Source organism: Vulpes vulpes, chromosome 5 (assembly GCF_048418805.1).
Source record: "Vulpes vulpes isolate BD-2025 chromosome 5, VulVul3, whole genome shotgun sequence".
Classification (NCBI taxonomy): domain Eukaryota; kingdom Metazoa; phylum Chordata; class Mammalia; order Carnivora; family Canidae; genus Vulpes; species Vulpes vulpes.
In genome coordinates, this window is record NC_132784.1 from 83,146,851 (window position 1) to 83,172,665 (window position 25,815).

Below are 25,815 nucleotides of genomic sequence, written 5' to 3' on the forward strand. Positions count from 1 at the left end.
GATTGAGTTCTGCATCGGACTCCCTGCATGGAGCCTGCTTCTCCCTCTGCCTCTCTCTCTCTCTCTCTCTCTGTGTGTGTGTCTCTCATGAATAAATAAGATCTTTAAAAAAAAAAAAACTAGAAGGACATACACAATATTGGTTTTATCTAATTGATAAAAAATATTAACAGTGGTTATCTTGGAATGGTAGGATTTGGGATATTTTTGGTTAAGTTTATATGATTTTCTCTGTTTTCTAAAGCACTTGAAATGAGCATATGTGGCTTTTATAAAAGCTAGCAAATTGGGGTGCCTGGTTGGCACAGTCAGTTAAATACCTGCCTTTGGTTCAGGTCATGATCCCAGGATTCTGAGATTGAGCCCCAGGTCAGGCTCTTTGCTCAGTGGGGAGCCTGCTTCTCCCTCTCCCTCTGCCTGCCACTACCCCTGCTTGTGCTCTCCCTCTGTCAAATAAATAAACAAGAATTTAAAAAAAAAAAACAACCCAGCAAATTAATTTCCATTTTGATTAAAAAAAAAAAAAAAAACGTTTTTGGTGAGATTAAGAAATTTCTCCTCAAAAGATTTCAGGGTTTTTTTGGGGGGGAGAAAAAAAATCTGCAAGTATACTTATCTGGAAGTATCCCTTACCTTTTAGCATTTAGCATAACATATTAGCAGATTTTAAAGTAAAAAAAAAAAAGGGAGAAATCCACACAGTATCTCACTGCACACATATTAAAAATCACAGTAAATTATAAATACGGGCCATATCGCTGTGGTGGTGAGGGTAGGTCCTCCCCCAAGATAAAAGCATTGGGGAGAGTGGGATAGACACAGAGTGTCACAGGGTGGACTGCAGAGAGGAAATGCAGCTTCCTAGGGTTGCAGAGTTCCATCTAAGGAAATGGAGGTGTGTGAGTTTCTCCAGGGTATCCAGTGGAGTGCCCTCAAGGCAGAGGAAAAAGCTATCGCAGTAGTTTTTCTTAGGACATGAGTATGCTTTTGACTCCACTGTCCCCACCTTGAATTCTAAGACACAGGTCAGTGGCAGTGACAGTTGTAACCACTATGGTGGTAGGATGCCAGTCTCTTCTGGTTTGCCTGGCACTTTACCATTTTAGCACTGAAAAGTCCTATATCCTTGAAAGCCCCTCACTCTCAGACAAAATTGGATGTTGGTCTTCCTTATACGATGGGCACATCAGCAGGGGCCAGGAGAGGTACTTGGCTGAGCAGTAAAAGATTGTTGAAGGCCATGCCTATCAAACAAGAGGAGGTGGCAGTTACCCTGGTGACTGCGATAGGGTCTACTAGAAGCAATGCCAAGATATGGCCGTGCTGTTGGCAGCAGGGATCTGAGTTGTAAGAGAAGAGCTGTGTTGACAGCTCCAGCAGGAAGGGAGGGGTTTCCAGTTTTCCACTGTTGTGATAATGAGGAAACCAAAGGCGTTGGGATGGAGGTGGAGGACCAGCAGGGGTGGCAAGGATCCAAGAACTGCACTGACAAAGACCACACTTACCATTCTCTTCAGTTGCCCTGCCCCCACATTAGAACTAGGAAACATGAGCGGGTTCTTTTTCAGACTTCATCCAGTTTTGGGGACGAGAGTCACCTTTAGCTCATTTACACATCAGTACTTAATCATTCTTGTTCACATTCCTCAGCTTAAAAAAAAAAAACAAACAAACAGTGCTTAAATAAAGTCAAGTATTTCTTAACTCACCAGGCAAGGGAACGTAGATCACAGAGGAAATTTACTGAGCGGTTTTGCCAAGGGGAAAAAGTCCAGAGTTGTTAACTGCTCCAAATCAAGGACTGAAAACTAACACTTGGATAGGAAAGGACAAGTCCAAAAACCTGTGTGCTGGTTAAACAGGACCTGCAGTCCATTGGTCAAGAAATACTTCGAAGTTCGATTCCCTGAGGTCAGGCGTGCCTGGGGTGCTCAGGGTTTACAGTCCTAACCAGTTGCAGCTGCTAAGAACCAGTTATGATGAAACACAATGTTTTCCTCTTCTGTCTCCTAGGCAAGTGCTGCTCTAGGGAGGAAGTTTTCTAAGTGGAAAGGTCTCTTGTAGCCAGACTTTGCTTCCTCCACCTCTCTATTTTGATCCCTGCATCAGTCACTATTCCCTGGACTTCGCTGGAGCAAATTCCATCTTTTTGTTCTGGAGAAATAGAACTTTCCTTAACGTTTTCAAGTTGAGTTTTGATCACTGTTTATTTACCCAAATTTTTCTTCCCCTCTCCCTCATTTCCTTCCTTTCTCTTTGTCCCTACCTTCCTTCCTTTATTTTTTCTCTGATGAGGGCAGACGATTTAGTCTCCATCAACTCACCCTTATCTCTTTAGTTCCTCCAAAGCCTTCCTTTGCAGCCAGGTTCCCACAGCTACATTTGTCCTCAGTCCAACTGTGTGGCTTGGGCTCTCAGGGAGGCACTAGCTTTGACCCCCAGGTCATCTTTCTTTTAGATCCACAAGAGCATTAAATAATAGCACATCTGCATTTAATTATGATTCAGCCTTGCTGGCCCCACAACCACAAATTTGGAGGGAAGGAGTGTTTGCTATAGTTATTGGCTGTAGTGACAATGTATTCGATCTACCTTTCATTTCCTAGATGTAGTCATGAATACATATAAAGAGTGGCTAAAATGGTTTGGAGTGGAGTGTTTGGATGATCTGACATGGTTTATTTTTTTAAAAAATTTTAAAGATTTATTTATTTATTTGTGATAGACATAGAGAGAGAGAGAGAGAAAGGCAGAGACACAGGAGGAGGGAGAAGCAGGTTCCATCCCGGGAGCCTGACGTGGGACTCGATCCCGGGACTCCAGGATCACACCCTGGGCCAAAGGCAGACGCTAAACCGCTGAGCCACCCAGGGATCCCCTCTGACATGGTTTAGATGGGGTTCCTCACATGGCTGCACATGCAATACTTTGTTTTTTTAGTTTCTTTCTTTACAAATATGCTTTCCACCTTGATCCCCTCCCCCTTTTCTCTTAAACACTGGTATAGAACAACTGTAATTTTGACTTTGGTTTCACAATTTATGTGGCTGATTTCATAGACTGTTGTGTTTCAGGTTATATCTCTGACAGTTATAAATACTTTTTTTTTTTCACGTTAGAGCATAGGGCTTTTGTATTGGTAGTTTGGAAGGGACAAAAAGTAATAACAACAGAATTCATTATAAGGAGGGCATATACTTTTCTTAGTACAAACCACATACCTCCTCTGTCCCCAGCCCAGTGCAATGCTTCTGTCCATAGTCGATGTTGAATTCCCCATCCACGCAGCCTGTGGTTAGCCACTGCTAGACATTTCTTTCAAATGTGATGCTCCCTGTGGGATTCACTGTGGCATGAGGAGGAGCCTTGGTGACTGATATTTTTGGTACCTTTTGCTTGCTGTGGGCTTCAGGTGCCTTAACCCCTTTCCAATATCATGATACTTTCCTTTGCTCAAGATTTACTTTATGATTGATTTTTACTATGGACACCTGGACAACAGAAGTTAGACTGTTTAAGGAATGCATGTTGTCATAAGTAGGATGAGTCTCCCACACTTAAGACATCAGGGTTTGTATCGTCAGGGTTCCTGTTAATGGGATAGGATGCAGAAAAATCTCTAAACCTGACAGTGTGATCGATCACATAGCAATACAGGTCATATTCTAAACACTACCAAAGGGGCCCATAAGATCAGGACCTGTTTTGAAGATAATAGGTGATATTTACTAAACTAATCAACTAATTATACAGTAATGAAGGGTAACAAACAAATGCTCATTGGCAAGTAATTCCTTATCTCAGGATAATAATACAAGATTAGCTTATCATACTTTTGGTCAGATGACCTCAGGTTTAAGTATTAATACATTATATCATAATATATATATATATAAGAATTAAGAAAATCATATGATCATTTCTCTATGTAGCCTAATTGTGTTTATATTTTCTTCCTTTTTAAATTATTTATTTATTTTTTATTTATTTTCTTCCTTTTTAACTTATGTCTTTGTGTATTAAATTGTTGCTACAAAAACAATAAAAAAAACCCCACTAGGTCCAAGGAAAAACGTGACATAGGTAAAGTTTGAATTCAACAGCTTCCACTTCCTTCTCATTTTCCTTTCTTTTTTTCTTTTGCTACTTCTTCACCTCCACATAAGGCCTAAACTGGACCCCATTTTGGATCTCAATCAGCTACTACACAATTTATAATTAAGGTATTACCTGAGGAAATATTTATATATGACCCCTGTATTTATATTTTTTTGGTAAATGTTTACTTTGCTATGTTAAAATTGAGGAAAGTTACAAAGATAATACAAATAATCCCAATTTACCCTTTACCCAGATTCAGTAATTGTTTACATTTCCCCTATTTGTTTTATCATTTGCTTGCTCCCTTCATTTGTAGGTATATATGTGTTCTTTTCTGAACCATTTGATAGTGAGTTGCAGACAACATGCCTCCTTACCATTAAATACTTCAATATGTATTTTCTAAGAACAAAATATCCTCTTATATAACCACAGTGGAATGATCAAGACCAGGAAATTTAACACTGAAACAATGTTATTATTCATATTAAATTTATAGTCTATATTAAATTTCATAAGTTATCCCAATAATATTCTTTAAACTTTTCCCCTCATTCTAGATCCAATCCAGGAACACACATTATACTTAGTTGTCGTGTTTCTTTAGTCTCCTTTATTTTTTTTTTTAAGATTTTATATATTTATTAGAGAGAGAAGAGAAAGCATGACCTGGGTGGGGAGGGGGGAAGGGCAGAGGTACATGGAGGAGAAGCAGACTCCCCACTGAGCAGGGAGCCCTATATGGGGCTGGATCCCAGGACCCTAAGATCATGACCTGAGTCGAAGGCAGACGCTTAACCAACTGAACCACCCAGGTGCCCCTCTATAGTCTTTTTAGAATTGGGACAGTTCTTTCGTTTTTTTCATTTTCCTGATACTTAAAAAAAAGTGCTGGCCACTGATTTTGTAGAACGTCCTTCAGTTTGAGTTCGTCTGATGTTTCCTCATGATGAGATTCAGGTTATGCATGTTTGATAGAAATGCCACAGAAGTGATGTGTTCTTTTTGGTACAGCATATTAGAAGGCTCATGATGGTTGGAATACATTACTTTTTTATTTTTTATTTTATTTTTTTTTAAAGATTTTATTTATTCATGAGAGACAGAGAGAGAGAGAGAGAGAGAGAGAGAGGCAGAGACACAGGCAGAGGGAGAAGCAGGCTCCATGCAGGGAGCCTCACGTGGGACTCGATCCCGGGTCTCCAGGATGGCACCCTGGGCTGGAGGCAGTGCTAAACTGCTGAGCCACCTGGGCTGCCCTACATTACTGTTTTAAAAGAGCACTCAAATATGAGAAAGCTTTCATGTCCTAAAGGAAAATATATTTAAAAATGAAATGAGAGGGCATAATGTATTTCAATAAGACATCTTATCAAATCCCTTAAGGGATTTTGTTTGTCACATGGTATGTCCTACTATTATTAGTTCACCCATTAATTCATTTATTTGTTCATTCATTTAGTCCATGTTGGTCAAACACCTATTGAGTGGTAGAATACGTCCAGGTGCTGAGGATAAGCAGAAAGAACAAAAACAAAACCACATCTTCCTCCTGAAGCCTCTATATTCTAGGGTGGAGAAATACATATTGAACAATTTGGGTTGTTATATAGTATGTTAGGAGGTAAGAAGTGCCGTGGGGAAGATATAAAGCAGGAAGTTATGATTGGGAACACTGCAGGAGGCTGTAACACTAAGAGAGATGATGAGGAAGGCCTTCCTGAGAAGGGAACCTTCTGGCCTAGTGGCTGAGCGATGTGACTTCTTTACATGCAGTGAAAGAACTGTACCTCTGAAAATTTTATTAGTGAATTATCTATAATTTATCCATCAAGTAGTTGAAATGTCAGAGGCTGGGGAGGAGGCAAGTTAACAGTGACTACTGTTCACTGGAATTTAGAATATTGGGTGAGTTGAAACTGGGAAAGATGTAATCCTGGTACAAGGTTTCAGAGAATTAACCTAGTTGCTGCTAAGTGGAATAATAAAAGATAAGGCAAGGGACAAAGATGGAGGGCTAAGGGGGATAAATGGGGTAAAATTTGAATAAGAGCTGGCACAAAGTAAGCTAGACAATAACGTACAATGCATATATTATATGTTGTATTTTAAGATATTGTATTCTAATAAAGTAAATAGACTAAGAAAGTCTATTTCTAATTCTCAGAAAGTAAATTTGTTTTCAGATTGCATGAGCAATGTTTTTGACACTTGAGACCATAGGAAGAATTTTGCTTAATGTCACAATGTCTCAGAAATGAATCTGCTTACGTCCGCATAGTCTAGAGTGAGAGTTTCATGTAAGCGATAATACAGGTCAATGGATCCTCTTGCCTGGTGGAAAGGGAGTCTTTTAATGAATATGTTTTCTTAGTGAATGTCCATTCTACTATCTTCAAAGTTTGAGGTTCCAGCTGCTGTTTGCTGTTGGGATGGGGAGATGCCTAAGGGTCTTCCTTCTCCCCTTTCATTCTCACTGTTCCTACAAGCCCCATCTTCTCTGGTGCTCTTTTCACCTCCTTTGGCTACCCCTCAATCCCATATGGTTCCCCAGGCCTGTAATGCTCTTGATCACAACTACTTCCCATTCTTTCTTTCAAAGACACTCTGGAATGTCATTCTCTTGTGGTCTTTCTCAATTATGTGGGGTTCACAATTGGTTTACATCAGTGTGCTTCTCAGAAAGCAAGGTCTGCAAGAGGGCAGGAGGTGGTATGATGATTCAGTTGTGTTCTAAGAACGTGGGACACTTACTCCAGAGCTTCCTGTATTCCTGCTTGCTTTGTGGCAGACAGGACAGTGTCGAAGTTGAGATGTGACTTCCGGGGCCTGGTTTCAATCTTGGCCTCACCACTAACAAGCTATGTGACTTTGGGAGGTTAGTTTATCTTTCTGTGTCTCAGCATCTTCATATGTAGAATGAAGATAATAAGAGTTCATACTTCATGGGGTTGTGGTAAGGTTAGATAGGTTAATATTGGGAAATGCTTTTAGAGTAGAGCCTGAGCCATAGTGGGAATGGTATAAATGCTGATTAAATAAATATTAAAATAGGTTTGAAGTGACTGTTGTGTGGAACAGGAAGGTCTGGTTTAGGGCAGTGGCTGGTCCTTATTCACCATAATGAGGACTCGGAGCTAAACTTGCAGTAGCCAGAGGCAGTCTCTTTACTCCAGCACATTCTATATGGGTAGTTGTAATATAATACCCTATGCCAAGTTTGCTGTGTTTTCTCAACAGCTGTAGCAGTTCATGAAAGAGCTGTGTGTGGCTCAAGAGCAATACCAGGAAATGCTAGTCACTAAGTCCTACTGTGTGCTCCACCTCTCTTGATTCTCCCAACAACCCAACAACATCAGTGTGGCAGATGCTGCCAGTTGACCATCAATATCCATTTTCCCTTTCTCCTTTTATTATAGAATGCCTGGGTATTGCCAAGCACATGGTTGCACAGCTAGTGACCATATTCCCCAGCCTCCTATACAGCTGGGGGCATGGCCATGTGACCAAGTTCCGGCCAAAGGAATGTGAGCAGAAATCAAGTGTGCCATTTCCAGGTTGTGCCTTCAAAAGGAACACATGTATGCTCCCTTTGCTCCTTTGTCCCCTTGTCATTGGTTGGCATGCAGTTAGGGCAAGGGAGGGGGAACAGCCATCTTGGACTCAGAGATGAAAGCCGCATATTGAGGCTGGCTGAACTGAACAGCCAAGCCACCTAGCTCTTAGATGTTTTGTGTGAAAGAAATAAATTTTTATATTGTTTAAGTCATGGTATTTGGGGGGGGGGTTCTTTTCATTATAGCAGCTTAGGTTATGGATAATGTGGAAGATATTAATATCTCCATCTTACAAAAGAGAAATGGAAGCTTAGAAAGATTAAGTAACTTGCCAGAGGTCACAAAGTTCATAAGAAGCCATAGTGGGATTCAAACCCAAGTGCTCTTATGCTGGAGCTGAGACTTTTAACTGGGCATCATGTTGTTTTGCCCCTTGAAGCCCTGCTGGTCTATGATCTGGGTTTATGGGAAAGAAAGGGGGAAAGAGATACCTGTGCCAGTCCTCCTGGTCTACATCCTCAGCTACAACAACCAATACTTCTACTCAGCATGTATAATTTATAGCGATTTGTTTCTTCACAGGTACATAATTGTGTGGTCTCAATCCATATTGAATGTATTAATTTATTTATGGGTTTTTGTCATTTTTTCGAATTGTCAGAGTTTAAGGATCTAAGTCTGGTTTCTGCATACAGGTTTATTAAGCCCAGAGTCAATCACAAATGCAACACTTAACAGCATACTCAAAGAAGACCATCAAAATACCTCAAAGACAGCAGCCTTGGAAAACAACTCAAGCCAGGCAGGGCAATCCAAGTAGATAACAAGACAAACTTGTAGAGGCCTTGCAAGATCCCAGATGAGGAGGCAAAGTAGGTGAACAGCAGGAGCCAAAGCCAGTCTGAGTCAGATACAGGGGCAAACTTGATAAAGGCTGAACTCCAGCCGCAAATGTTTGCTTGCTCTTCTTGTCCTACTCAAGGTATCACAATACCATCACTGATGAAGTCAGACTTTCATGAAAGAATGGAAGAAATCTCTTCAGATTTCTGTGGCCACAGTGGGGCTAACATAATGCCTGTTCTTGGCACTATTCCTAACACTTGTTCATCCTTCAAGATTCATTTGGCCATTGTTTCCTGAAGGAAGCCTCCCATGGCCTTTCAAGTTCAGGTTAGGTGACTTTCTTTGGTACCACTGTGGCAGCTGTACTTCCTTTCTCAGAACGTTCTTCACACCGTGTCATTTCCTGGTGGGTTTTTTTTGTTGCTGTTGTTTTGTTTTTTGGTCTATACCCATCTCCATTGGTGCTCTGTTCTGAAAGACAAGTACACAGACCACAGAGGACAGTATAGACATCTACTGGATGGATGGAATGAATCCCATGGGTGGGGTAATAGTTGAAAATAACATGAGAAGTGTTGTTCTTTCTGAACAATCTAATAAGATATGCAATTTGTAGGCATCTAGAATCCAACTCCTTACCTATCTTTAAAATTTTATTTCCAGTCCTCACTCTCAAGCATTGATGAGTGTCAATTGGCTCAAGTTTTGCAGAAAATGATTGACAATATGTCACAAGGGACTTCAAATGTTCATATGATTTGATCTAAAAATTATTTCTAGAAATAGGACCTAAGGAAGTAAATACAAATACCGAAGAAGGATGTTCACTATACTGTTTTTTATACTGGAAAAAAAATTAAACGTTTCCAGGAAGGGAATGTGTAAATAAGGGATTAGTTCTTTCATTGCACATTGTGCAACCATGAGAAAAAAAATTACACTTTCAAAGAATTTTTAATAACTCAGGGAGAATTTCATCTCATAAGATTAAGTAAAAAAAGCAGGACATAGGACAGGGTTGTCGTGCCATGGTGCCAGAGAGGCTGGCAGCAAGGTGGCAGACAGGGAGTTTTGGGTTGCATGGCAAAGGAGTTTCTGATCAGATTCAGGAATAAGACATTTAAACAAAAGATGTACCAGTGATGGTAACAATTTTGGGGAGACCTAACCATTTTGTTCTTGATGGGCATGCTTTGCATTTCAAGAAAGCGGAAGATTCAGCAAAATTACAAGAGGTTGCTATGGAAGGAAAAGAAGGTTCAAACCTCATAGGAATCCCTATTCACAGATGGATGACCTGATAATTTGCTGAAGAGCAAAGGCTCAGGAAGCAATTTTGAAAAGTTAACTAGCTTTTGTCGGAAGAAGAAGTTGTTCAGCCATTGCCAGAAGAACAAGGTAGCACTGACCAGGCTTCATCTGAAGCACACTGCAGAGTAGACCAGCCTCAGCCAGCGCAGTGTAGCAGAAGTGTAAACTTCATTACTATTCCAAACAAAAATAAATCATCGGGTGAAAAAGCACAAGGAAAACGTGAACAAGTAAAAGCTAAGTGTACTGCTAAGAAACAAGAATCTGAGTGGAGAAAATGAGAGAGACAAAGCTCTACAAAATGAAAAAAATGGAAGCACTCAAAAGTTGGGCAAAAAGCCTAAAAAAGGACCAACCAAACTTGAATTCACCAATGGAGCATCTTTTAAAATATATATATATTAAAAAACTGTCAGATGTTTTGTCCTTAATCTAGGGTTAAATGATCTGCTGTCTACTGAGTTCTTTTGTATGTGTGATGTACCTCCCAACAATTAACTAGATTTCTCAACATAAACTGCAATGCTAAGCTATACTAAATATCACATGTCTAAATATTTTTGTCCTTGTAAGGGAACATTTTCCATACATGATCTACAGAATATGATTTTTTTTTCTTATTTATTTGCCTCTGAGGAAAGTTGGCCTGAAGAATGGAAAGAGCCTTTTGTTTGGGTGACAGGTTTAAGCAGGTAATACTTTTGTATCACGTGAAATTCAGGTGAAATGAAATTTTTTGAAAGTTTAAAAAAAAAGCAGCTTGTGGGCAAAGGCAGTGCCATTTTTTGGTCCTGCAAATTTCCACTGTGGCCTAGTGGGTGGGTTGGTGGGGGTCTTCACACCAAAGATGTCTTGACTCTGCTCCTTGCCCGTTAGCCACTCCACCCTCTCCCCAGACAACTCAGCTTCCTGTGTCCAGGCCAGTGAGGGGAGGGCCCTCCCCTAGCATTAGGAAGGAGAGGTCCTCTTTGCCACGGTCTTTTGCGGAGAGGGGGTGGCAGTTACACTTCAAGTCTCATCTCTCTCAGGGGCAAGGTGGTGGAGGAGCACCCAGGGTCTTCTCTGCGTGTGGGGAAGGGCTCTGAGTGCTTGCAGTGCCTCCCTGTCTCTGATGCTGTGTCAGACTGTTGTAAACTGTGGTTCTGTATGAGCAAAACTGTCTCTACTAAACAGATTTAACAGTTGAAAAAAAGAAGCAGCACACAAAATTATATATTCTGTGACCCATTACTAGTGTCTCTCTCTCACACACACAAACACACACATTACATATATAAGAGAAAATATTAGTAAGAAAGATATCTATTTATTACCACCCATGGATAATTGTTTATTTTACGTATTTTTAGTATTTCCAAGCCCCCATTAGTAGGCATTCGTTACTTTTAAAATCAGAAAAAAGAAGTTAGGGTAATAACAAATTCCAAATCCTCACTTCTGTGTTTCCTTTTTCACAAACACCCAGATCAATACATGGAACATGTGGCCTGGAGGAGAAAAAGCATATGGATTTTTTTTTTTCCCTTAGGACAGTTCCAACTATGGCCATTACCAGATGCCAAAGGACATGTGGGCCACCTCCTTCTAAGTAATTGTTCTTATTAAAGCAGGCGTAAGGTGTGGCAAAACAAAATAGGAAGAGTAGAGGGTACATGACACTACCACATATAAAACCACTGGCACTTTTTGCAAATTCTGCTTCCCTCTCCTGTCTTGCAGGCCTAGCCCACAGCGGGCTGGAAACATACAGCTGTGGTAGTGTTCACCGTCCTTCCCTCTCAGGGCATTCTGGATTGCAACACACCTCTTTTCTTTTATACCCTGTTCCTTTTTTCTACCCCTCTCTCAATCCCCAAGTGACTCCAAAAGGCCACTGTGAAAAGAATGAAAAAAAAATATGTGGAACATTCTCAGCTCCTCAGAGGGTGGGTGGAATCAGAACAGAAATAACTGGGGATCCCTGGGTGGCTCAGTGGCTTAGTGCCTGCCTTCGGCCCAGGGCATGATCCTGGAGACCTGGGATCGAGCCCTGCATGGAGCCTGCTTCTCCCTCTGCCTGGAGCCTGCTTCTCCCTCTGCCTGTGTCTCTGCCTCTCATTCTCTCTCTCTGTGTCTCTCATGAATAGATAAATAAAATCTTTTTTTTTTTTAAAGAAAGAAATAATTATCTCGGTTTCTCATTACTGCTCATGCTGCTCTGTATACATGTCATCCAACAAAACAGAATTCATCCTCTCCATTCTTTTCTTTCAAATAGTGATGAAAGAAAATTTGGTCAATAAAGGTTCCTTGTCGAGTGCCCAGACTTTTCTCCTCAGCATTAATTGTATGGCCTACTTTGTACGGTTGGTTGTGGGTTTGGTGACATCAGGATTCATGACACTATGTTTTGTGCCAGTACATTTTACTTCATTGGGTTCTGAATAATCAGAGAATAGCATTTTCTAAATAACAATTTTATTCAATACCAATGAAAATACTCATGTGTTTATATCAATAAAATATAAAAATCTGGGACCAAATTTGTTTACTGAAGCAATCACCTGGAGTTACCTTTAGGAATCAGATAGATAGATAGATAGATAGATTTATTTATTTATTTATTCATTCATTCATGAGAGACAGAGAGAGGCAGAGACACAGGCAGAGGGAGAAGCAGGCTCCATGCAGGAAGCCCGATGGGGGACTCGATCCCGGGACTCCCTGGGCTGAACGAAGGCAGGTGCTAAACCGCTGAGCCACCCAGGGATCCCCGTATCAGATAGATTTAATGTGTTTTTTAACTAGGGCTGATTTTTAGAAGTGTTTTCACTTAAACTATAATAAAATTATAGTTATGAAGTCAATGAATATAATATTACATACATAGTCAATATAAATTCATTGTCATTACTTGTAAGCACATACCTTATTTTAATGTACACGATATGACGTGATCTGAAAGTGTCTTGTTTCTCCATTTCTCTTTCACTGGAAATTCCTTAGGAATCCAAACCAACACTGAAGGAAACATAGAAAAAAAAAGAAATAAACAGGACAATGTTCATGTAAAGAACAAAGGTTAACACATGACACCAGGTCTCTTTTTATTTACTTTGTTGAAATTTACCTTAGTCAATGAAAAAAATGATTAGTTTGATTTTTTCAACATTTATTTATTCAACAGGCCATGAGCTCGGGAGATGGTCAGGGCTAGAATCCTGGCTCTATGCCTTAATAATGGTGTAATCTTAGACAAGTTACTTATTTAACCTCTCTATGCCTCAGTTTCCTAATCTATAAAATGAGGATAATATTAGTACCTGTACTAATATTAACTCATAGGGTTATTGGGAGGGTTAACTAAGAAACTACATGCAATAAACTTCTTTTTTTTTTTTTTGCACACAAAAATCTTAGAATACTCCTTGGCACAGAGTAAATACTCAATAAATTCTAGGTGCACCAGATCCAACACAGAGCAAATCAAATATGGCCCTTGCCCTCAGAGAGTTACACTCTAGTGGCAGTATGGATGGAGTGGGTAGCAAAAAACATCACGCAAATCACACAGCTAATAGCATCTTCACAACTGTGTTAAGTGAAATGAAGCAAAAATACAGGGCACAGAAGATCAATTTTGGGGCTGCTTTCTCAATGAACTGCAAAAGATAAACTTTTATGACTTTGAGTCCTGATAGCACACTTTTGTAAAATTAAGAACACCTGAAATTTTTTCATTGTCATATGTCTGCCCATTATTTGTAGCTTTATTGGAAAAAGTAAAATTTAAAAGTTGAGCACTCTTATTTTGAAGATCATGCTATGTTTATATGTATTAAGTAAGGTGTTTAAAGGGAAATCCTAGCACCTCAAGGAGGAAAATCATTCCGTCCATTTGATTATGACAAACCAGTCCATGACTTACTAAACATTTAATTTTCCAACATGACTCTTGAAAAACAGAGTTCCAAAAGTTTTAGAATTTTTCAAAATTCTTATTCTGAGAGAGGTAGGATGGCACAGTGGCACAGGGCCCAGGGTTTGAAATCAGAAGGCCAAGGATCTAGGCTCTGACATTTTGCTAGTTTTTAAGCTTAAGGCAAGTTCCTCCACCTCTCTTCACCCTCGGATTCTTCATATTTAAAATGGGGGATTCAAACAAAGGATTGCAGAAGGGGAAGTAGGTTGGGGATGGGGTAACCGAGTGACGGGCATCAAGGAGGGCACATGATGAGATGAACACTTGAGTGTTATACTATCGGCAAATTTAATTTAAATAAAATAAAAAAAATAAAGTGGGGGGACAACCAACCTTCCACCACGCATTGTAAAGATTAAATGCTATTGTCTGGCAAACATCTAGCAGCATCTAGCACAAGGCAGACACTCTGAAAAGGGGAGCTGCTAACCAAAAGGGAAACTAAAAGACTGAACGTCCTTCACTATGGGTTTGAGACTCTTAAGATCATTAAGAACCTGTCAATGTTTCACTGCCTCGTTTTATTTTTATTTTTTTATTATTTATTTGTTTTTTAAAGGTTTATTTATTTATTCGTGAGAGACCCACATAGAGAGAGAGAGAGAGAGGCAGAGACACAGGCAGAGGGAGAAGCAGGCTCCATGGAGGGAGCCCGACGTGGGACTTGAACCCGGGTCTCCAGGATCACGCCCTGGGCTGCAGGCGGAGCTAAACCGCTGGGCCACCCGGGCTGTCCATCCTCATTTTTTTTTTTAAAAGGCAGTTTTCCTGTGTATGTAGTCTACGATCCGATTAAACTAACATGACATTTGAGAATAAGCTAACGCGTTAAAAATTTAGCTGTTTGCATTTATTGCAACTTCCCATCAATCCCTCAGCTGCAAAGGACACTAACATTAGGGTATGTCAAAAATCCATTTTGCACCGAGGAATTCAAGCCAGGATTTCTGACTTATTGAGAGCGGAGATCGCGTTTAGGGTGCAAAGCCCCACCCAGCAGCACCTTAGCTTTCCTTCTGCAAAACCGGCAGCCCCTCCCCCGCCCCCCCAACCCCGACCTTCGCGTCAGGGCGGGTTCCAGAAGGATGCACCGGAGGCGGGAGGGAGTCAGGGCCCGGAAGGCGGGGCCCAGACCTGAGCTCAGAAATCGCGGGGTGTGGGGGACAGAGGGGCGGGGCTCCCCCTCCCCCGACACACCTCCTTCCCCGCAGCCCTCCCGCCTCTCCCGGTCCGGGTTCGGCCTCCCACGGGGCCGCCGCGCCTCGGCCCTCTCCTCCAATCCCATCCTGCCTGGCGCCCGGGCGGCCAATCAGGAGGCGGCCTTCCGCGGGGGGCGGGACGAGGGGCGGGGCTGACCGGCGCAGGCCGAGGTCGCCTACTTGAGCCGCGCGGCGGAAGACGGGCTGGTCCGCGGCGGTGGAGACGCGGGGCCGGCGGGGCGGGCACCATGGCGGACAGCCGGGACCCAGCCAGCGACCAGATGAAGCTCTGGAAGGAGCAGCGCGCCGCGCAGGTAGAGCCCGAAGCTTGGCGCAGGGCGCTGGGCGTCGGCGAGTAACGGCCCGGGCATCGCCTGCGCCGCGGCGCCCCGGGGGGTTGGGGTGCGGGTGGGGGCGGGGAGGGCGGGGAGGGGCCGTACAGCGGATCCGGGGCCGGGTGGGCGCTGCCTCTGTGCCCGGGGCGGGGGCGGGGGGAGTCTGTCCTGCAGATCCCGGGCCGGGTGGGAGCTGCCTCTGTGCCCGGGGGGGCGGGGGGTAGTCTGTCCTGCAGATCGCAGCCGGGGGTGGGAGCTGCCTCTGTGCCCGGGGTAGGGGGGGAGTCTGTCCTGCAGATCCCGGGCCGGGTGGGAGCTGCCTCTGCCCCGGGGTAGGGGGGGAGTCTGTCCTGCAGATCCCGGGCCGGGTGGGAGCTGCCTCTGTGCCCGGGGTGGGGGGGAGTCTGTCCTGCAGATCGCAGCCCGGGGTGGGAGCTGCCTCTGTGCCCGGGGTGGGGGGGAGTCTGTCCTGCAGATCCCGGGCCGGGTGGGAGCTGCCTCTGTGCCCGGGGTGGGGGGGGAGTCTGTCCTGCAGATCCCGGGCCGGGTGGGAGCTGCCTCTGCCCCGGGGGTGGGCGCTGCCTCTGTGTCCCGGGCGGGGGGCAGGGGGTGCTGTCCCGGCCGGAGCGCCCTCCTGCAGGTTTACTTTCGGCCGCCGCGGGCGTGGGTGGTTGGCTCCGAATTCTGCAGTTTTGCCAGCTGGGACAGAGGTCGCAGCTCGAGGGAGCCAGGAAGGCTCCTGCGGAAAGAGGCAGAGAGCTGCAGCTGCAAGAAAGGAAGTTGTGTGTGTGTGGGGGGGGGGGTGCGGGGAAGTGGCAACGGGGCTCTAGCCTGGGCCTTGCTCAAGCATTAACTACAAGCTTCCATTTTTGCGGGGTGCCAATGCTGTGTCATCTCGGGGTCTCCCTGCACCAGTCGCGAGGCCGGATCGCAGAAATAAAGAAGTTTCACATCGGTGATGCCATTTGCATTTAAACCCCCCCCTGCCTGACATTGGAGAGCTAGGAGTCGCGGTAGGGGACGGTAGGGGACGGTAGGGGATGGGCTCCTGCGTTTATTCACACGTTGGCGCTGAGCGCCTGCACGTGCTGGTGGTGCTGGTAGCTGTGCTGGGTACGAGGTGTACACCTGCCAGGAACTTCGGCGTTGAGAAGCGCAAAGGCTAGGCAGGGAGACAACACGAATAAACAGGTGATCACCCTGCAGCAGGGTGAGGGCTCTAATGTAGGTTATCTGTAAGGTGTAAAGGGAGTGACGGGACTTGGCTGGAAAGCTGCCCAAAGCACATGACAGCTGAACAAGAACTTTAAAGGTGAGAAAGCAGCTCAGCTCGGTCGTGGTGGTAGTGGTGGGTGAGGCGTTCTTGCCCTGTAATCCTGGGATGCAGAGCCTTAAAGAGCATCCTTGAGCAGGTTGGATTAGTTGAGAGTGCTTCTGATCTGAGTCTTCTTTTGTCATCTTGGCCCAGAGAGTCTAGAGGGACTTGGCCTGTTCCCATGGCAGCTGCTTAGTGGCAGAGAGAGGACGAGAGCCACGCTTTTCCTCGTCTTAATGATCTTTCTCAAAACTGGGTTAGTATTCATGAACTGGAGTATTAATGCTAAGTGTCCGTGGGTTACTTAATAGTTCCCTGCTCTTGAGAAGGCTGTCATGCCACCACGCTATGGCCCTGGCGCATCTCTCTTCTCGTTGTGTCCTTTATTATAGGCCAGGAGGGTTAGTTCAGTTTTTCATGAATTCCTAAAGTGAACCAGAGCGAGAGTCTTTTTAATCAAGGACAGGCAACTTGTGAGTGGCAGAGTCAAGATGAGAACTTACTGGTTGGGGGCCAGGATTCTACCCATATCCAGTAGTTGCCAAATCCTGATTCACATTGAAGTTCTCATGATACCCTGTGAACTGAGAACAATACGCACACTGTAGTGAGTTTTGCATAAACCACAATTAATTCATTTTTAAACGACCACCCCCCTCCCCAGCACTTTGTTCTGAGACTAGCTTGCCTCTTCATTTTGAGAATCAGTAACTGTTGTTAAATCATTACAGTGCTAGTGGTGATTTACCCTCCATGGTTGCCCATGTGTGAAACATCTGGCTCACCAAAACACATCTATAGTTGGGGGACTCATAGTGGCAATACTGTCGACTCCTCTGCCTCTGGCAGGTCTTTGCACTGTGTACATGGTCCTGATTGGCAGTCACTTTAATGTCTTGTTGTTCTTCATTTTTACCTGCTCTCAGTAAACCTGCTCATTTCTTTGAGGTGACCACTCCCTCCCATGCCCAGTCCTCCAAAAGGAATTTTGCATATGTCTCATAGGCCTTATAATTTTCCAGTGAAATTTCAAACATTCAGAAAAGTTGAAAGAATTATGCATTCAATACTTATATATTCACTACGTTTTGCTATGTATTTCTTTTTTTTTTTTAAAGATTTTATTTATTTATTTATGATAGTCACACAGAGAGAGAGAGAGAGGCAGAGACAGGCAGAGGGAGAAGCAGGCTCCATGCACCGGGAGCCCGATGTGGGATTCGATCCCGGGTCTCCAGGATCGCGCCCCGGGCCAAAGGCAGGCGCCAAACCGCTGCGCCACCCAGGGATCCCTGCTATGTATTTCTTATTACATGTTATTCTATGTCCATCCCTTCATATATCCATTAACCTCCCCTTTTCTCACAGCTGCTTTTCAGTTCAGTGTTTGATTATGTGTTTAAGATAATAGGGCAGTGAAATACACAAATATGATGTGTACCATTCCATGATATTTTGACACCTGTGAATCCTATTCCCTCATCAAGATATATAGACAATTAGTGTCACCCTGGAAAGTTCCCTCATGCTGTTTCCACCACTGTTTTGCTATATTTTTAACAATTGACCTACGTACTTTTTTTGTGTTACAGCAAAAATGTTTTAAGACTTAAAAGAAGTTTTAAAGGGATGCCTGGGTGGCTCAGTGGTTAAAGCGCCTGCCTTCGGCTCAGGGCATGATCCTGGGGTCCCGGGATCGAGTCCCACGTTGGGCTCCCTGCGTGGAGCCTGCTTCTCCCTCTGTCTGTGTCTCTGCCTCTCTCTCTCTGTGTCTCTCATCAATAAATAAATAAAAATCTTAAAAAAAAAGTTTTAAGATTCCTTCATGATGTTGTTTGTATCAGCAGTTTATTATTTTTATTGCTGCGTCACAGTCCGTTGAATGAATACAGCACCGTGTGTATATCTCGTTGCCGGACATGTGGGCTGTTTGCATTGTTTGGCTGTTCTGAATAAAGCTGCAATGCCAAGTCTTACACAAGTATTTTCGTGCACATATGCTTTCATTTCTCTTAGGAAATATCTAGCAGTAGAATTGCTGGGTCATAGTGTAAGTGAATATTTTATGAGAAACTGCCAAACCTTTTTCCAAAGTTTTGTTTGTTTGTTTTTACCATTTTACACTTCCATCAACATTATATGAGAGTTCCATTGCTCCACATTCTGTCAACCTTGCTGTTGTCATTTAATTTTAGCCATTCCTGTGGGTATGAAGTGATGGTCTCACTGATAATTTGCATTGATCTAATGACCAGTGAGAACTGAGCATCTTTTCACATGCTTATTGACATTGGTATATGTTCTTTGACATATCTGTTCAAATCTTTTGTGCTTTAAAGTATTAGATTGTCTTTTTATTATTGATTTGAATGGCTCATATTTTAAATCATATGTGAGCTAAGTGCTGTAATAATTCCAAAATATGTAATAGGATAAACATATTAGAAATTTATTTCTCTCTTACACGATGGGCCAAAGTTTGGGTGAGTACTCTGCTGCCCATAGTTATTGAGGGCTCCAGGCAGACAGAGGCTCCCCCTTTGACAACACTTACCTCTAAAGGTTGCCCTGGGCATCACCATCCAGCCATAGAAGGTTAAGAACGTGGAGGAGGGTGTGTGGGATGTTTAGGGACCAGGCTGGAAGTGGTGTGGGTCACCTCTGCTCATCTTCCATTGACTACATTGGCTCCAATGGCCTGTTACTGGGCCACACCTAACAGTAAGGGCAGTTGGGAAATGCAGTCTTCTCCTTTCCAGGTAGCTGACCTTACTATGCTGTCCAAACTATATGATCCATAGGAAAATCTGCTTAGCCATAGCCATTTCTTGTAATGTGGGGATGGGCAAACAGATAAAATCTTCTTTAAAAAGATTGTGTCATTTTGGGCAGCCCAGGTGGCCCAGCGGTTTGGCACCATCTTCAGTCCAGAGTGTGATCCTGGAGACCCAGGATCGAGTCCCATGTCGGGCTCCCTGCATGGAGCCTGCTTCTCCCTCTGCCTGTGTCTCTGCCTCTCTCTCTCTCTCTGTCTCTATGAATAAATAAATAAAATCTTAAAAAAAAAAAAGATGTCATTTTTACTTTCTGGTACTAAAATATTCTTTCTGTTAGAAAATTATGATAATGATGATGATGATGTGTGTGCGGGTGTGTGTATTTTGTTTTTTTAAATCTCCCTGTACTTGGCAAATGCCTCTATATAAGTGGGCACCTCTGTATCAACATCCTCCTTCTTATTCTGTTTTTTTCTTCCCTTTTTCTTTCTTTCTTTCTTTCTTTCTTTCTTTCTTTCTTTCTTTCTTTCTTTCTTTCTTTCTTCCTTCCTTCCTTCCTTCCTTCCTTCCTTCCTTCCTTCCTTCCTTCCCTCCCTCCCTCCCTCCCTCCCTTCCTTCCTTCCTTCCTTCCTTCCTTCCTTCCTTCCTTCCTTCCTTCCTTCCTTCCTTGTCTCTCTGTCTTTTTTTCTTAGAGCCCAATGCAGGGCCCATACTCACAACCCTGAAATCAAGACCCAAGTTGGGATCCAGAGTCAAATGCTCAACTGACTGAGCCACCAGGTGCGCCTTTATTTTTAATTTTAGTTTTTTAAAGTAGTCACCATGCCCAGAGTGGAGCCCAACACTGGGCTTGAACTCAAGACCTGAGTGTAAATTAAGAGTTGGACACTTAAACTACTGAGCCATCCAGGTGCCCCCTGGTTTTTACATCTATTGCTAGACTGTGAGAACTTTCTGGAACTACTATAGGAGGGCACCCTGTTGTCTCTTTCCTCAAGCACCAGATGCAGAATGCCAAGCTAGGTGTATCCTTTGGAGCCAGGATGACAACCAATGTAAAAGCAGTTTTTTGAGAATCTCTCCTTGTAGTCAGAGTTTGTTGCTGGCAAGTGAATTGGGAGCTTTTTAAATTTTAATAAGCGATTATCGAATCATATATGTTCATAGGTATGACTTAGATCTTCTGAAAAATCTTTCTCTTTCTCTTGAAATACACTGAAGGGAAGGAATTGGTTCTCCAGCTATTTCCAGTCACGTTAGATGGAACTTAAATAGGAACATTCTTGCTCATCATTTAGATTGCTCTTCCTTTTGGATACTTGGGCTTAGTAGCCTCTGATCCCTTAAAAATTGGAGAATTTGAACACTTCAAGCTTCTCCTTTTTTTAACAGTTCCTTTATTACCTGGGAGAGAGGTTGGGTCTTGGTCCATCCATTCCCGTCACTGAGTCATAAGACAGAGCACATGAGGATTTATGTATCTTTTAGGATGATTTGATAATACCTGCGTTGTTATCACACTGCCAACATTTGGGATGGAGAAGGGGTGACTGAGAGCTCCTTATGAACATATGCTTTCCCACCCCCCCCCCCTTGGGGACTACCTGGGTCATAGTGTGGCAATGAGAGAGACAGGAGAAGTGGAATCAAAATTTCTAAACTTTCATTTGTTTTAGCCAATATTTAGACCACTCCGTATTTTTTTCCAGATAGAAAATATCGGCTGATTGCAAAATATAAAAGCAGATCTTTATTTTTGTTTACTTTCTTCTTGTTTTTGTTCTTTACTTTCTTCCTGAGTACTGTGACTTCTGTAGTTTCTAATAAAAAGAGCCAAGGAATCTTTCACATTTGTGGATCTACTGTCCTTCATATTTTGAGTCTTTCTTTCTCATTTCCTCTTATTCCCTAGTGTTTAAAGATTTTATTTATTTATTTATTCATGAGAGACACAGAGAGAGAGAGAGAGAGAGGCAGAGACACAGGCAGAGGGAGAAGCAGGCTCCATGCAGGGAGCCCAATGTGGGACTCGCTCCCAGGTCTCCAGGATCAGGCCCTGAGCTAAAGGGGGTGCTAAACCACTGAGCCACCTGGGCTGCCACTATTCCCTACTGTTTTGAAAGATTGAAGGACTAGGCTAATTCTCAGTCCTCCCAGACTTATTTAAGATCATTTCAAGGCAGAAAAAACCTCTTGCAATAGCTATTATTTTGTGTATTTTAAAGGTTTTATTCGTGATAGGATTATTCTAAATGTTTACTAACGATTGAACACCATTCCACCATTCGCAGTGTTTTGATCATTTCTTGCCAGAAGCATTGATAGCTCACCAAGAAGGGAGAAGAAAACATTAGCAATTGTGCCACTTTTCCTATTACACATACTAACATGAAACAGCCTGGCTTGGAAAGCAAACATTTCCCATTTGGGTGAAGGAGGAGGTGTGCTCAGTTTGTGTGTGCTCAGAGATCCCACCATGTGGCCTTTAAGTCTGACATTTATCTTTTTTGTAAAAGGCAACTTTTATTATTTTTTTTCTTGTATTAAAACCACCCACTAGTTCTCTTTCTTGGGATTTTTAATTTTCTTGTGTCATTTGCACGATTGTCATTGCATTTCCCGTCCCCCACTGTGTGCAACACATGGACAGGCAATTCTTTGCGTGCCTGATAGATGTTATTGTTCCTTGCTCAATGGGCTGTGGTTAGTCTAAGACCATAAAGGTTGCACGTATGGTAGCAGTTAACACACTGCTGAAGTGGTCTCTCTAGAAGCTTTCACTATACCTTGTTTCGTACCAACAGGATCCATTTGTGTTGTTTATTAAGAACAGAGTTTGGGGCAGCCTGGATGGCTCAGTGGTTTAGCGTTGCCTTCAGCCCAGGATGTGGTCCTGGAGACCGGGGATCGAGTCCCACATCAGGCTCCCTGCATGGAGCCTTCTTCTTCTGCCTGTGTTTGTGCCTCTCTCTCTCTGTGTCTCTCATGAATAAATAAATTAAATCCTTAAAAAAAAAAAGAACAGAGTTTGAATATTATAGTAATGCTGCAGGGTGGCAGATGGTGACTGCACTTACCGTGGTGAGCACTGAGTAATGTATAGAATTGTAGACTCAATATGTTGTATGTGTGCATTCATCATACTTTAAAAAAAAAGGCTTGATTTTTTTCTTACCCTTTTTGAAAAGATTTCACGTTTTCCATGATACGTTATGAAATATGTGTGATATTTTTTTGAGTGGCCATACCGTAGGTGGAGGGTACTGGATAACGTACACAATGAGTAAAGCGAAATGAAAATCAGTCTTCCTTCTTGAGCTGAGAATGACCTACTGGTATTGACTTCTACAAGGCACTTGGTGGCTTGACCAGGATGGTCCACTTACAAGACAGAGTGCGTCCCGATGATGAAGTCTCCACGTATAGCCCAGGAAGCATAGTTTTTGGTCATTAAGGCAATCAGAAACATTTCCCAATGTTATCACTTCATGTATTTTGATGTTGTGAATCACCCTGGTGTGATGTGGCCTTAAGGTGGGGCACCTTCTGATGTTGAGGATGTCTTGAGGTTTAAAAAAAAAAAAAACAAGCAAAGCCCATCAGATGGCATCTGGAATTTAGGATTAAATGGCTTATGTGGTAGTTAGGGTTGTCCCCATCTTCTCGTGATGATAAGCCCTTTCTGGGCAGGAGCCGGTATTAACCATCTGGTCAGTTGTCTAGTGTGTATTTTGTGTGTGGTGCTGAATTATGCCCTTTGTCTTGACGGAACGAGTTGCCATAGGAAAAGGATTCAGTATGGAGCGAGGTCAGAATGAGCAGAGTTCTTGAGGCAGCTCTTCCTTCCTCTCACTTCACCTCTTCTTATTTCTTTTATTAGACAGTTCTCCTTGATTCTTGATATGAGAAAACCCAAAGCCTTTCTTTATATTATGGAAAGTTTCAAGCCAGAACTGAGGTAGAGAGGGTTGTGCAATGAACCTTCCAAATGCCTGTATTGCCAGAAGATGAGGACTTTAAGAATAGCATTGTCACATCTAGAATAGGAGCAGTGATCTCTGCCTTCCTCAGCTGGCCAGTGTGTTCACTTTCCCTGATTGTCTCTGTGCAGAAATGAGTTCACCTACAGACCTGAGATGACTGTCTTTGCAGAGGCCTCTGTGCAAGGGTAGCCAGCCCTTGGCTGGTGTCTGGAAGTTGCATTTCGGGAGGGCTCCTCCCACCTGAGTTGATAAGAGCAGCTGACTGTGCAAGAGCCGTGCAAACAATGTGGTGTTTACTGAACGCTTGCTTTCCTGCTGGGAGCCAGAGGGCACCTCCACCATCAGCTCCTTGTGTAAACCCTGCGCACTGAGTCTCTAATGAGCTTCCCTGCTAGACCACATTTCACACGTGTTACCACAATTCTCTGGGGGATTAAGCGTGTCCTGCGTGATCCCCCCTGGGAGAGGACTCTGGAGGCTTGTGCTAGTTTTTTGGACTTCACTCCACATGCCTTTCTCTTTGCTGGGGTTCTGCTTTGTATTAAAATGCTATAATATGAGTATGACTCATGACCCCCTGACTGTGACTAGGTCCTGAGTCTCCTAACTCCTCCTAGGGAATCACCTGGAGGTGGGTGGGCTTGGGGACCCTTGAATCTGTCTGTCTCCTTTGTAATGCTTTGTTCAAGCCCAAATCTGAATAAGGTTCACACATTGCGTTGGTTGGTGTGTCTTTTAAGCTCCTCTTTTATCTTCTGGTGATTATCAACACAGTTTATAGTGGTTTAGTGAAGCAATGAAGGGTCAGGGTTTGTACTCAGATAGGATTCAAATTGTGGCTTGACTAGTGGGCAGATTACTTCACCTTTCTCCCCCTTGGTTTCTCCATATTAAAAATGGGATAACAGTTCTTATCTTGAAGGACTGTTGAGGACTCATTTATGTAATATATATTTATAAATTAATGTAGGTCGATCATCTAGCGTATAGAATGTGTACGGGACATCTAGCTCTGTTGTTCTAAGGAATGCGTTAGTGTTGTGGTTAAGGAGTTTGGGTTTTTGAGCTAGTTTGCTTGGGTTCAAATTCTGATTCTGACTTTTTTTGAGTGAGTGACCTGGTGCAAGTTGCATAACTTCCCCGTGGCTCTTCTGTGTAACAGGGATTATACTATTACTTCAGACAGTTGGATTAAATGTGATAATCCAAGTAGAGTTTAGAACAGTGCCTACTTACCGAGCTGTTATTATTGTTGTTTTGAGATAAGTAAGACCTCTCATACACACTCCATTCCCAAGCTGAATCAAGAGTGAGTGGGATGAGGGAGTGCCAAGTGTTACCTTTAATACTGGTAGATGCTTGATTGGAGGAAGCAGCTTAGGTGTTTTGGCCAAGAGAGCTTGCTGAGATTGCACCCCTGTGTTGAATTTATTCCCTTGCATCTAGGCAGTGGAGATTCCCGGGCCTGCCCCTGGGAGAGCGGGATGTGCGCTGAAGGACGTGTACTGCCTGTGGCCACTGGCTTGCAAGGGGAAGAAGGGTGGGTGCCCTGTGCAGGCTTGGGTTCTTTTCCCAAACTGCCCGGTCTCCCCCTTGGAATGAGCCAGGAGGCCTGGAGCACTCTGGTTTCTCCTCTCTCCCCCAAAGAAATTTGAGGGCCATGACAGTGCTTGGTTTTCTGTACATGAGTGTGCACGTTGTAGGTACTTGATGAATCTTTGTTGAATTAATGTAAAGTGTTAAGCAATAACTTGATAGAAAATGTCAGGTATATTCTGTATTGATCTCTGCGAATGAGAAGCTGTCATTATGACTCCTTTGGGATTGAAGGTTAGGGACGGGCTGTATTACCAATCTTTGTCAATTAAAAAATGGAAGAATGATGTTCGGTTAAGTTCTTGGAGCTCCTGTAAGCAGAGGACACTAATAGAAGTGGAAACTGTTGATAGAATATTTTATCAGAGAAAGCCAACCTTATTCCTCCCAGGAAAATTTCTTCGTTCATGTCTTAACTCCAGCCAAAAATAGAAAGAGCAAAGCCAAAATGGAATTTTACTTTGAGTCCGTCCTTTTAATCATGATGTCAGTTTTTAGCCAAAACAAAATATTCCTTTGCCAATTTCTGCAGCAGTTTTCATAAACATTTGTCTAAAGGTGTTTGATCAGAATTTGAAGTTATAATTTCAGATATTTCCCATTTATTTTTGGGAAGGGAGATGCAGGAAGACGGATAGACTTGTTGCTTCCTCCTCCTACTTAGAAATAATCTTTCTTGGCCATTTTGTGTTGGTCCATAGTTTAATTTATTCACATGTTGAATCCACAAGCATTTTTTAAAAGAGATTTTATGTATTTGAGAGAGAGAGAGAGAGTACAAGGAGAGGAGCAGAGGGAGAGGGACAAGCGGGCTCCGTGCTAAGCATGGAACCT

General features: G+C 43.1%; 1 protein-coding gene and 1 long non-coding RNA gene across 4 annotated transcripts in view; one reads left to right on the top strand and one right to left on the bottom strand.

Moving 5' to 3' along the window:
- Positions 1–5,139: 5,139 nt before the first annotated feature.
- LOC140599061 (uncharacterized) lies at positions 5,140–12,829 on the bottom strand. Its single transcript, XR_012001742.1, has 2 exons — positions 12,723–12,829; positions 5,140–8,975 (listed from the first exon to the last, which is right to left on the bottom strand). It is a non-coding gene; the product is annotated as an uncharacterized lncRNA (long non-coding RNA).
- A 2,283-nt stretch (positions 12,830–15,112) lies between these two features.
- CAT (catalase) overlaps positions 15,113–25,815 on the top strand; it is a 40,473-nt gene continuing 29,770 nt past the window's right edge. Inside the window, exons 1-3 of one of the 3 annotated variants that reach the window (XM_072759102.1) lie at positions 15,175–15,289; positions 16,779–16,881; positions 20,095–20,182. Coding sequence is in view for 1 of the 3 variants with exons in the window: in XM_072759103.1 (XP_072615204.1) it covers positions 15,224–15,289 (66 nt within the window). In the remaining 2 variants the exon portion in view is untranslated. Of the gene's footprint in view, positions 15,290–16,778; positions 16,882–20,094; positions 20,183–25,815 lie in introns of all 3 variants that reach the window. The other 2 variants (XM_072759101.1, XM_072759103.1) reach the window with 2 other exon arrangements.